The sequence below is a fragment of the Xyrauchen texanus genome, chromosome 26 (genome assembly GCF_025860055.1).
Source record: "Xyrauchen texanus isolate HMW12.3.18 chromosome 26, RBS_HiC_50CHRs, whole genome shotgun sequence".
NCBI lineage: Eukaryota > Metazoa > Chordata > Actinopteri > Cypriniformes > Catostomidae > Xyrauchen > Xyrauchen texanus.
Window position 1 is genome coordinate 7,316,164 of NC_068301.1, and position 12,435 is coordinate 7,328,598.

Sequence of the window (12,435 nt, forward strand, 5' to 3'; positions counted from 1 at the left end):
CAATCATCTTTCTGTTATATTTCAATCAAGTTGGGGGCGATTCTAAAACATTATGAATGACACATTTGTCATACTGAGCATGTTTTCGTAAAAGTATTGTCAGACTGCCTCTTCTGTCCATGCCTGTTGTAAATCTAATTAAATCCCACCATGAGATGCTGCAGCAAGTCTCTGTAATTCGGGCGGGGCGCCATCTCTAATACACACAGACACTAGTTACGAGCAGCCTGCTCGCTTACTCCATTGAAATCATTCAAAGAATATCCAGAATCTTGTGCCATCTTCAGTTTGATTAATTCTTACTATCTACTATTCGTCCAACCAACGGTAAGCGTTATTTTGGCAATCTGTTACTGTTTTGTGTGCAGTCAGCTCCGAGCGCTTTTACGCTGGTGTGACGTGATGGATGTAAACACTGAATTTATTCCCGTCGCTGTCTGATATAAAATCGCACCTTTATCGTAGCAGTTATAGCTATCTTGTATGTTATATTGCTTGTATTTTGTCTTTATGCGTATTAGGAAAATACAATTTGATTTTGATGTAGCAGCAGGCTGAGAATTCGCCAAAATTATGTTTTATTTCTATAATTAAATTAGTAGCCCTTTACTTTTATACGAATCCCCCGTGTGCGCTGTGCGAACCACATTGAATTATCTTCGATATTAAGAAATAGACCTAAACACCTTTTCAGACGGATAATTTTCCATTATAAAAAAAAAAAAAAAAAAAAGAGTAGTCGTGAAACGTATCTTAACACAATATTTCACGGTTCATTATTTATGAGAACGAGATAGGCTCGTTTTTTACCTATTTGTCAAGCGTACAACCTTATCGTGAGATAATGGACCTGGATGTAATTTTTTCTCCAGAAATGCTTGGGTAAAGGTCTCGTTAGTAAACAAGCCCACCATTTCTGAGAACACATTAGCAGAGATTTTTTAGCAGACATGGGCCACTTCTATTAAAACGTATAAGAGAAATGGGAACGTCCAACGGCAGCTAACGAATGTATAAAAGAAGTCCCGCCTTAAAGGTAAGGGCCAATCACCTTTTAGATACAGACATCGCCTGTCAATCAAGTGTACAACGCGCATGCGCGTTAGCTATACACGCCGTGAAAATGGTGTTGTTTAGCGTAATCTGAGGTAAGGAAGCACCATTTATGAAACCAGTGTTTTCAGATTTTACTGCTGATTTGAAATTTGTCCGTTAATCGTAATCATGACCAACAGTTTAGGAGATTTCGGCCTTTTCCCATTCAAGTAGAAAGCAGCTGCACTGGCATGACTGGAAATAGCCTTCCGTGAGCGTTCCAAAAATGGCCGACAGTGGACTGACTTGCCATAAAGCCGTGTGACATCAGTCAATCGCTAGCACTTAAAGGCACAGCGGGGTTTATGATGCAGATAACAAAATGGATATCGTGCCATTAAAAAAAAAAAAAAAAAAAAAAAGTCATTATAGTAGCTCGTTTTCCTCACATAGTCTTTATCTTTATAGGAATCTTCTGGGATCAAGCGACACAATTTGTGGGATAATATTGATTACCACAAAATGCATTGTCAATCAATAGCACTTAAAGGCATAGCCCAGCATAAGTTAGTTTATTTAATCCCACATGTAATTCTGTGGTTTCTCCATAGTGTGAAGATGTTTTACACATGTGGGCCCAATGAGGCAATGGTTGTGTCAGGTAAGACTAATCATATCACATAAATGTGTTTATATAGAGAAATACATTTTCAGTAGAATTCATGAAGTTAACATGCGTCATGTCACTACTGTACCAGGTTTCTGCCGCTCTCCACCGGTCATGATCTCTGGTGGAAGAGTGTTTGTTATCCCCTGCATCCAGCAGATTCAAAGGTAATGTTCTCTCTGTGTGTTGGTGTGTATGTGTGGTTCCCATTAATAAATATCAGCTCTTTATCTCTCTTCCATCACAGAATCTCTCTGAACACTCTGACTCTCAATGTTAAAAGTGATAAAGTCTACACACGTCATGGAGTGCCCATCTCTGTCACTGGAATTGCACAGGTTTCCTACCCTTTCTCACACTTTCTAATAAGATGAAAAAAGCTGTTTTGTACTTTCAAAGATACGTATGTAAAGCTTATTGTGATGTTTTGTGTTTCATAACATACTTTCATTCCTTCTCTAATAACTACAGATGCACAGATGTATTGGCCAAACATCAGTATTGGCTGATATAAGCAATTATCTGCACTGCATCTTCTTCATTCAGAATTCAGTTAATGTACAGTTAATGTACCTTCCTTCCCCTTGGTCTTATTTTTAGTCTTGGTCTTACATTTCCATTGCTATGCAGATGACTCCCAGCTCTACATGTCTTCCCAACTTAACTCTACCCTTCCTCCATCCTCCCTTTCTTATTGCTTAGTTTTAATTAAATCTTGGTTTTCATGCAACTTCTTTAAACTCAACAGTGATAAAACTGAGGTTCTCCTAGTTGGTACTAAATCTAATTTGGGCAAATCTGACAGTTTCTCTTTGATTATGAACAATTCCATAGTGTCTTGTTCCCCTCAGTTTAAGTGTCGTGGGTGTCATTCTCGACCGCACCTTGTCTTTTGAAGCACGTCAATAATATCACTCTGTCTGTGTATTTCCATTTATGCAATATTAATCATCTCCACCCATCTTGCACATCATACAATACCGCCAAACTTATACATCCCTTGGTCACATCATGTATTACTTACTGTAACTCTCTTCTTACTGGCCTTCCTCTCACACTTCTTCATAAACTTCAGTAAGTCCAGAATTCAGCTGCTCGGATCATTTCCAGAACTTCCTCCATAGAACATATTTCCCCTGTCCTTCAATAGTTGGCTCACTGTGAAATATTGCATTGATTTTAAGATTTTGCTTCTTACTTTTAAGGCCCTTTATAATCTTGCACCTCCGTATCTTTCTATCTTCATCATCTATCTCTTTCACTCTACCTTCTGTCCGTTTGACCACCAAGTCTGTCTTGAGGTGAATTTTTGTTCATTGTTTACTGTTTTATATTGTGGTACTTAAATTTTCATGCTTGTAAGGTGTCCTTGAGTCTCCTGAAAGGCACCTATAAATAAACTGCATTACTATTATTATTATTATTATTAATGTGAGCATAACAAGAGGCTAATCAATGTGAGTTAAGAATGTGCTTTTTGTTTCAGTGTTTTGTTTGTAACTGAGACCAGTTACTCTGAAATGTGGAAGACAAGTAGAGACTTGCAACTATCGGTGTTAGCAGATGTTCAAAATAATCGGATATCGGTATTGGCAAACAAATCTTGTAGCGGGGCACCCCTTCTAATGCTTCCTTCATGTGCTATCAGAATGATCCTTCTTCCCACTTCTGAAGTGGTAAATATGAGTATGTCGCATTCAAGTGCTTTGTCGGAAAGAACAGGAAACATGGACGATGACAGGTTCATACTTGGTTCTTGCTGAAATTTTATTTTGACACCATATATGTATAGCTTGCTGACGATAATGGAATTTTGGTAAAATACAAGCTATTTTCATGGTGTAAAAATGTACAACATGCAGCAAATGGGTGCTGATATACATAATTGAATATGACTGAAATGGCAAGTGCTAACAATTAACTATATTTACAAAAAAAATATTCACAACAGAAACCAGCTCCCCTCCGCCATGTTGAAAGTTTACGTCTCCTCCCAACTCAGAAACTCAGGTATCAAAGTTATCTTGGAGTCTCCCAGTCGTAATTGCAAATGTTCATGTGCAACTTCAAAGTTAGGAAACTCGTATTTACGATAATTCCAATAGCACGTGAGGGCAGCATAATAACATTATATATGCTCCAGTCAAGGATCACATAACACTGTTATTGAATGTGCAAGAAATCTACTGAGGGCTCTGGAAGACTTACACGTTGTTGATTAATGCTTGGCTAAACTGCACATTCTCCTTCCTAAAGATGAAGATTCAAGGGCAGAATAAGCAGATGTTGGCTGCAGCTTGTCAGATGTTCATGGGAAAGTCAGAGAGTGATATTGCCCATATCGCCTTGGAAACACTGGAGGGCCACCAGAGAGCCATCATTGCTCATTTGACTGTGGAGGTATGAAACACGCATGTATAAACACTGCTCATTACCGAACTCTGCAACAAAAGAGTTTAAGCTAGATATAGTATACTAAATCTATGTATAACTAAGCCCAAAGTATACTTCAGGTGGACGGACACATGATTCAGATCTTGTCATCAGCAGAGTGCTTGAGCACCGAACACTAAATTTTTCTAACCGCGCGTTCAATGCGTATGTGCCTGGAGTTATTTGCATTAATTAGTGGGTTCACAAGGTGGCAACACTCACACTTGAGCCCTTGCTGTCACGAAGAAGCACTAGAATCGCCACTAAACATCTGGAGATGAAGTTAAAAGCATGTGTAAGGAGGTCTGGAGACCTGCATTTGTATAACTCGAGTCTGAAGGAATATATATAAATCTTTATGGGTCTAAACTCCTGAAGATAAAGTCTGGTGTCTCATATCAGTCATAGTGCACGAAAAGTGGCGACTGCCTGTCAGGCTTGCGTTCAACTGTACGCAGACGCTGGGCGTTCATGTCAAAATGTAAAGGTCCCTAGGGCTTCAGTCTGGTACATGATTAAATGTAATTGTAGATTAAGAGCACAAAGTGTGCATTCTCAACGTTTTAGCCTTTAATTCTTTCAGTAAAGTTTACTTTCTTCTGACAACAAAAAGTCTTACAAGTAAGAAACGCAGTTGCATAGTAATTGTGTTTTTGTGTTTGTTCTTTAGGAGATCTACAAAGACCGTAAGAAGTTCTCGGAGCAGGTGTTCCAGGTGGCCTCATCTGACCTTGTCAACATGGGCATCAGCGTGGTCAGCTACACACTTAAAGATGTTCATGATGACCAGGTCTGTTTGTGTTATTGTGTTTATCTAATTCAATATTTTTTTTGGTAACTAAGTGACTGTGGCAGGGCGGAGGGCGGGGCCAGGTCGTGATTCCACACACCCGACCCCTAATCAGGGTAATTAGCCCTCGAGAGGGATAAGGGCTGACCGAAGACGGCAGTGCGACAGAGAGAGAGATTTACGGACAGCTATCCGACACCTTTGTGTGTTTGTCGGTTCTCGCCTTCTCCTTTACCTTGGCGCTGCATCTTGCTTTTGTTTCGCAAACATGCATTCGGTCTGAAGTCCCTTAGGGATGTTTATTCTGCTTTTTAAATTAGCTTGTTTTACGTATGCTTTAAAAGTGTAGGAACCATGTGATCTAAGAATCAAATCCCTCTCTCTGGTTATGTCCATGTCTCTTTTTCTTCCAGGATTACTTGCACTCTTTGGGAAAGGCCCGTACAGCACAGGTGCAGAAGGATGCTCGTATCGGGGAAGCCATGAACAAAAGAGATGCAGTGATCAGGGTGAGAGTTCTCTCCTCCATTGCAAATTCTCAATTATCTTCCACACTCTTGCTGATATTGCATATTATTTATGTTCACACATTATGTCTCTCTTATCCTCTTGTTTCACTCACACTCTTTTTAGGAAGCCCATGCTACGCAGGAGAAGGTATCTGCTCAGTACATGAATGAGATTCAGATGGCGAAGGCTCAAAGGGACTATGAGCTGAAGAAGGCTGTTTATGACATTGAGGTCAACACCAAAAAAGCTGAGTCTGAGATGGCCTACCAGCTACAGGTAAAACTACAATCATCACCAGTGTGAAACATTTTCCTGTCTTCCTGTGTTACACTGGGGGTAAATATTTGAGAATAAATGATTGACATTAAATGAAGGAAATTAGATGGCGAAACAATGGTAGAAGATCCACAGCTAATTGTATTTGCTTGATTGTACTCGTTCAATAGAAACCAGATTGTATGAGAAAAGAAGTAGAGGCTAACAAGAAATAAGATAAACGTTTCTGACAGTACAAGTTCTTTGAAAATCCCTGCAGAAGCACAAAAACATTCACAGATTTCTTGTTAAGAGAGTAGGACCTATCTTACAAACGTTATTGTGAGAAATGATTGTAGAGATCATGTTTTTTATTTCAGTAAATCTTTACCCCTGCTTTATAAATTTTGCATTAGGTGGCAAAGACAAAGCAGCGGATTGAGGAGGAGAAGATGCAGGTTATGGTGGTGGAAAGATCACAGCAAATCACACTGCAGGAACAGGAGATCACACGCAAGGAGATGGAACTGGAGGCCAAAGTCAAGAAACCAGCTGATGCTGAGCGATACCGACTCGAGAAACTGGCAGAAGCTGAACGGTAAGATGGTATTAACCATCGTTGTGCCACATAACTTTTTGTCAAATTGTCAAATTTGATTGTAATCAAACTAATACAGAGTTTTATGTCTTACACCATCTGCTCATGTTGTGCTGTCCAATAGTCTTCAACTCATTATGGAGGCAGAGGCTGAAGCCGAATCCATTAGAGTAAGTCATTGGTCATCACTGATTAGGCCTATAGCCTATTAAAAATGTAGTGTTGTGAAAACGTTGTTGTTTTTCTGAACTTCACACAGCTCAGACATTTAATGTCTTCATAAATGAAGATAAGTGTGATGGTTCATATTTAGTCAGTGCTTGCAGATGTATTTCAGTTGCATCTAGTGAAATTCAGATGTTCTGCTCAGGTCAGAGGAGAGGCCGAAGCATACGCTTTGGAGGCTAAAGGTCGTGCAGATGCAGAGCAAATGGCAAAGAAGGCTGAAGCGTTCCAGCATTACAAGGAAGGAGCAATGGTGGACATGTTGCTGGAGAAACTGCCACTGGTGAGAAATCCACATAAAATGCATACTCCTGTTTGAATGCAACAAAGTTTTATGTCCTGTTTTGATGTTAAATTGAGTCTTTCCTGTTCTATGCTAGATGGCAGAGGAGATTAGTAAGCCTTTGACAGCTGCCAATAAGATCACCATGGTGTCCAGCGGAGGTTCAGAAATTGGCGCAGCAAAGTTGACAGGGGAAGTGCTGGATATCATGACCAAACTGCCTGAAGCTATCGAGAAACTGACTGGTGTCAGCATTTCCCAGGTGAAAACAAACACATGTCCTTGTCTACATGCATACTCAACAAATGTGTACAGACATGAGGTTTGTATTTCAAAAAGAAATAAATTCAAATAATAAAAAGATAATCAACAATGTAAACAAAGATCTTTTAACAAACGTTCATAGCAGTGTCCCACCTGCTTTTAGTCCATATCTATATGCCAGTTCACTTAACTAAAGGTTGACAAAATAAATTTTCAGAAGATATAAGCATTTAAATTGTGCAGTCTCGCTCTTCCGCCTAGAAAGACACAGTCAAATCATGATGTCAGAGTACTGTACTAGAGAAACTTTTTCCTGTCAAATGTGTTCTAGAATGAGAATGCACCCGCCCCATTAATCTACTCACCGTACATGGCTGTGTTTTCACCTGCACTGGTGGTTCCTTCGCAGGGCATTTCAAAGAGAGCACAATCCATGTTGTGGGGTCTTTCCAAACAGAATTTCCAATAGAAATCATTGTAGAAGTGAGTTGTGAATGACCGTTATCACCTTTCAGCTCCCCTGAAGCCCTCAGAGTGGAGGGTAATTGTCTTTGAAGGGAATAGGGCATAGGAAATATCACTTCTGATTGGAACGTGCTCTCGGGAGATGGACAAGATGAAAGTGTTTGGCGTTTATATTTAATACGGACGTTTTTCAGAGGTTTCTTGAAATGTACATCACGAGTAAGTGTTCTTTGCTCTTTCTATTTAGTGTAGTGTGGTTTTAAACATTGATATATTGTAATGTTTTAATCGCTTTTATTCATGACTTGCACAACGGCTCCTGCCTCATCATTAGTGAAGTCCGCGATGCGCTGTTTTTGTTTGTAAGAGGGTCAGTTTTATTACAGTTCGGATCTCAAGTCAGTGGAAAAGTGTCCAAACTAGATTGAGATGCCCAGTTTAAAAAAGTTTGATTACCACTGATGTAGGTAATGCATTTTCATAGGGTAGTGGGGCGGCTGCACAGGGCGGCTGTAGCTCAGGTGGTAGAGCGGGTCGGCCGCTAATCGCAGGGTTGGCGGTTCGATTCCTGGCCCACATGACTCCACATGCCGAAGTGTCCTTGGGCAAGACACTGAACCCCAAGTTGCTCCCAATGGCAGGTTAGCGCCTTGCATGGCAGCTCTGCCACCATTGGTGTGTGTGTGTGTGTGTGTGTGTGTGTGTGTGTGTGAGCGTGTATTTATCACTTTGTGGGGACCAAATGTCCCCATAAGGATAGTAAAACCCGAAATTGTTGACCTTGTGGGGACATTTTGTCGGTCCCCATGAGGAAAACAGCTTATAAATCATACTAAATTATGTTTTTTGAAAATGTAAAAATGCAGAAAGTTTTCTGTGAGGGTTAGGTTTAGGGGTAGGGTTAGGTTTAGGGGATAGAATATAAAGTTTGTACAGTATAAAAACCATTATGTCTATGGAAAGTCCCCATAAAACATGGAAACACAACGTGTGTGTGTGTGTGTGTGTGTGTGTGTGTGTGTGTGTGTGTGTGTGTGTGTGTGTGTGACACAGTGTAAAGCGCTTTGGTAACCTCTAAGGTTAAAAAAGGTGCTATATAAGTGCAGACCATTTACCGTTTAGTTTCAAATGAAACACTAACAGTTTTTACTACATGGAAGTATAAGCTGTTTTTGATGGTAAAGCAGTCAATTCACATTTTAGGTGTTGTCTTCACGGAAGGATTGCTAGTTGCTCTTGTTAGCTAGCATCTCTGCCTGGTAACCCCGCCCCTTCCACTATGTACGACAAGTTGCGAGCAACAAGTGCCCTACATTCCACACTTTGTTATTTCAGTTGAAGTGCATCATCCGGGTACTCGTTGTACTCTTCTTTTCATTGCGTTTTCAGTGTGAACACGCAACTTACACTACAAAATAGCATAGAATAGTGCAGAAGTAAGCAATTTGGGATGCAGCTCATGTATTTATCTGGCTAAATAATTAGTTTGTACATATACTTTAATGCATAAGTGACACCGAATTTCTCTTCCCTTTAGGTGGCCCGCACTGGTTAAACCCACCTCTTCTTCAACAGAGCTATGACTTTGAAATGTAGGCCTATGCATGCCTCACTATTTTTCCCTCAATATATTTTCATTGCTCCTTTTCTCTTGTTATGTGCCTCTTTCTCCATTTATATCTATCTTCCACACTTCTTTCACATCTTTTTTCTTGTCCATGTTACTCTCTCTCTCTAACACTGCCTGTCCTTTTTGCCTTGTTGCCATAACCCAAAGTGCATTTTAATCTAAAGGTCCAGAGAAGAAGAATGCTGTTCTCAATACTTCTATTCTGATGTCTTTATGAGTAAAGGTTCGTTCCAAGCGAGCTTTTTAATGAAACAATGGATTCCTATGGCGCTATTCTCACCGAGTCTGACAAATCGTACTCCAATATTCCGAAGGTGTTTTTTAATCGGAGAGTGGTTCTATATATATATTTTTTTCTTTGGACTGCGATGAAATCTGACTAACCAATGAGATCAGAGCTTTTTGGCATTTTTCCAGAGTCGCTGCAGCTCCTCAATCCATTGCGTTGGTGGCTCAAATCAACTGGCAAACACCTGCAAACATAAGCCCGGTCTGTTTTTGAAAGTCTGCTTATGTTTTTTTTTGTCTTAATGTACATTATTTAATATGTACGTATATCACTATGGCTGTTATATTCTCATGCCATCAAAAATAGCAGTGAGGTTCGGCAATTAATTTGCGCTAAGCTAGTAGTAAAATATCCCATAAAAAGACACAATAGAGGTGGGGAAAAAATATCGATATGTTAAAATATCCTTTCCTTGTGATTATTGTTTTGATATTTGCATGCCAAATATCAATATTATTATTTACTTTTTTCCACATGACCTAACCACAAAAGTAAGGAGCCATTATGGTCTTCTATGCTAATGGCTTTGCATTGTACATCGATATTAGGAAATAAATTGGCCTTGATTTGTAAATTGGCACCTTTTATATTAACTGAACAATGCAATTGGTGATTTGGAAACCAAAGTTTACTTAAGTTCGATAAAGACGAATTAGCATTTTTGAATTGTAATGCACCTAAAATAAAGAATCGCAATAATATTGTGTCATGACCTAAATATCAATATTATGTTGTATCGCCAGTTACCTTGTGATTTCCACCCCTTCTTTACATGCAGTATTTTACTGAACAAAAAAGAATTGCAGAACCAGACAGCTATTTTCATCGCAAGGAAAATACAACAAAATGTAATAAAAATGGTTGATGCCAATCTGCCAAACTGATGCTGCTGTAACTGTTTCTGAAGGTTGAATAGGATATACTTATCCTCAAGGTTGTGTTTCAATGGTGTCTGTATTAGTTTGACTGTTTAACATAAACTTATTGGAATTATTGCAGTTATCTGCTTCAAATGGTCCAATGCTCAGTTCAGTGGAAAACTGAAGATACCTCCCATTATGTCAGATCATCTTGAATCTTTCCAGTGTATAATGAAACTGAACAATTACTTATTTATATGTAATGTGAGACAAGTTATAGGCCAGTAATTACTGTATTAGATGTTATTTATTTTGGATCTTTTGTTTAAAAAAAAAAAAAAAAAAGCTTAATTATTTGAAGAATTTTCATTCATGAGTAAATGGTTGAATTACATATAAGTTTGGACTGAAAGTCTTACACCGGACCATTTTGGGAATTATCATCCCTTTTGTCAGTCACTAGGAATAGATTATGGTGTAACAGTGTTTAAGTTGATTTTGCATTCATTTCAGTGGTCAATTCAACACTTTTTTTTTTTATAATAACTTGTATTTATTTTTTTAGATTATTTTGAGACACCCTTAATGTGGTTGAATATGTTGGTTATGCTACATATGGTACCTAGTTCTGTGATTACATATTCATAAACATTATAAGTATTTGTGATGAATTTCCTTTTTCTTCAAATGTTTAAATGTCAGACTCATTACAATATATTTAAGCTTCTTGTGTTGACACTACAAACTGTTATTATGTTTTCTTTTCATGACCGAGACATTTCACAAGCACTAATTATAAAACTAGCACTAACATTATGCTATGGTACTTTATAGATAGTTCAGTTTTTGACACTTTTTCATATTTATTTTCACAATCTTTTTAATCTTCTTGACTAATATTTTGTAAATGCAGTGAGATGTATCCCTTGAAGGCTGAAGATGTCCAATTATTATTGGTGGGCAGAATAAACATATTTATGCATATATAGTAATGTTTCAATAGATATAGTGGCCAGGGCATTAGTTAGAACTATTGTTATGCTGTGTAGGCTAGTCTTGTTAAGGTAGTTTGTTTAATTTATACATTAGATGTTTTTTTTTTTTTTGTTTTTTTTCTTTAATTCTGTACTATCTATACAGTTATATATCCGAATCACCAGTTTTAAATGTTATGATTTTATCTGCTTCAATGCATGCAGATGCAAACAAACCAAATCCACTCTAAAGATACTATTTGTGCTTATGATGCCTTAAACTAACCTCAAGATAACAATAAACATTTATTTCAATAATGAAACCAAATGTTTCTGTCTAATTGTATGGGTCAGAAGCTTCAGTTAATGTTCACATGAACCATCATAATGGGGAAAAAAAATTGTGTTGGTTGACATGATTGTTGGTGACAGATGGGCTGGTTTGAGTATTTCTGTAACTGCTGATCTCCTGGGATTTTCACTCACAACCGTCTCTCGAATTTACTCCGAATGGTGCCAAAAACAGGATGATTGGTGTTTTTCAGAGTCAGTTGAAAGGTCTCTTCAGTGTTTTTATAACTGTGACCTTAATTGCCTACCATCTGTAAGTTGTTAGTGTCTTAACGACCGTTCCACAGATGCATGTTCATTAACTGGTTCATTGAACAAGCATGGAAAACATTGTTTAAACCCTTTACAATAAAGATCTGTAAAGATACTTGGATTTTTATAAAATTATCTTTAAAATACAGTGTCCTGGAAAAGGGACGTTTCTATATACAGGTGCATCTAAAAAAAAATTACATCGTGGAAATGTTCGGAGTCGGGGGCTCCTTTTGCACGAATTACTGCAAATAATTTTTGCTCAGTGGTCCAAAGTCCTCTTTTCAGATGAAAGCAAATTTAGCATTTAATTTGGTAATCAAGGTCCCAGATTCTGGAGGAAGAGTGGAAGAGGCATCAAAGTCCAGTATGAGGTTTCCACAGTCAGTGATGATGTACCATGTCATCTGCTGCTGTTGGTCCACTGTGTTTTCTCTAGTCGAGAGTCACGCAGCCGTCTACCAGGAGATTTTAGAGCACTTCATGCTTCCATCTGCTGACAAGCTTTATGGAGATGCTGATTTCCTTTTCCAGCAGGACTTGGTACCTGCCCT

At 38.5% G+C, this 12,435-nt stretch overlaps 1 protein-coding gene across 2 annotated transcripts; it reads left to right on the plus strand.

Moving 5' to 3' along the window:
* The first annotated feature begins 178 nt into the window (after nt 1–178).
* On the plus strand, nt 179–11,566 carry LOC127620358 (flotillin-1). Of its 2 annotated transcripts, XM_052093569.1 has the most exons (14): nt 179–327; nt 1,647–1,696; nt 1,794–1,869; nt 1,950–2,040; nt 3,959–4,102; nt 4,806–4,925; nt 5,339–5,434; nt 5,559–5,711; nt 6,107–6,288; nt 6,413–6,458; nt 6,659–6,796; nt 6,894–7,058; nt 9,063–9,117; nt 9,320–11,566. In XM_052093569.1, the coding sequence occupies exons 2-13, from the start codon at nt 1,654–1,656 to the stop codon at nt 9,078–9,080; spliced, it is 1,272 nt and encodes a 423-aa protein (XP_051949529.1). In that variant the 5' UTR covers nt 179–327; nt 1,647–1,653; the 3' UTR covers nt 9,081–9,117; nt 9,320–11,566. The 2 variants fall into 2 exon arrangements, with proteins under 2 accessions (XP_051949529.1, XP_051949528.1); XM_052093568.1 differs by having other exon boundaries at nt 9,063–11,566.
* Nucleotides 11,567–12,435: the final 869 nt, after the last annotated feature.

Excerpts from the sequence above, each read along its gene's own strand:
- LOC127620358 (XM_052093568.1), top strand. The coding sequence starts at position 1,654 with ATGTTTTACACATGTGGGCCCAATGAGGCAATGGTTGTGTCAG. Across the intron at positions 1,697-1,793 it reads TGAGGCAATGGTTGTGTCAG|GTTTCTGCCGCTCTCCACCG; the intron begins GTAAGACTAATC and ends CTACTGTACCAG. Across the intron at positions 6,797-6,893 it reads TGCTGGAGAAACTGCCACTG|ATGGCAGAGGAGATTAGTAA; the intron begins GTGAGAAATCCA and ends GTTCTATGCTAG.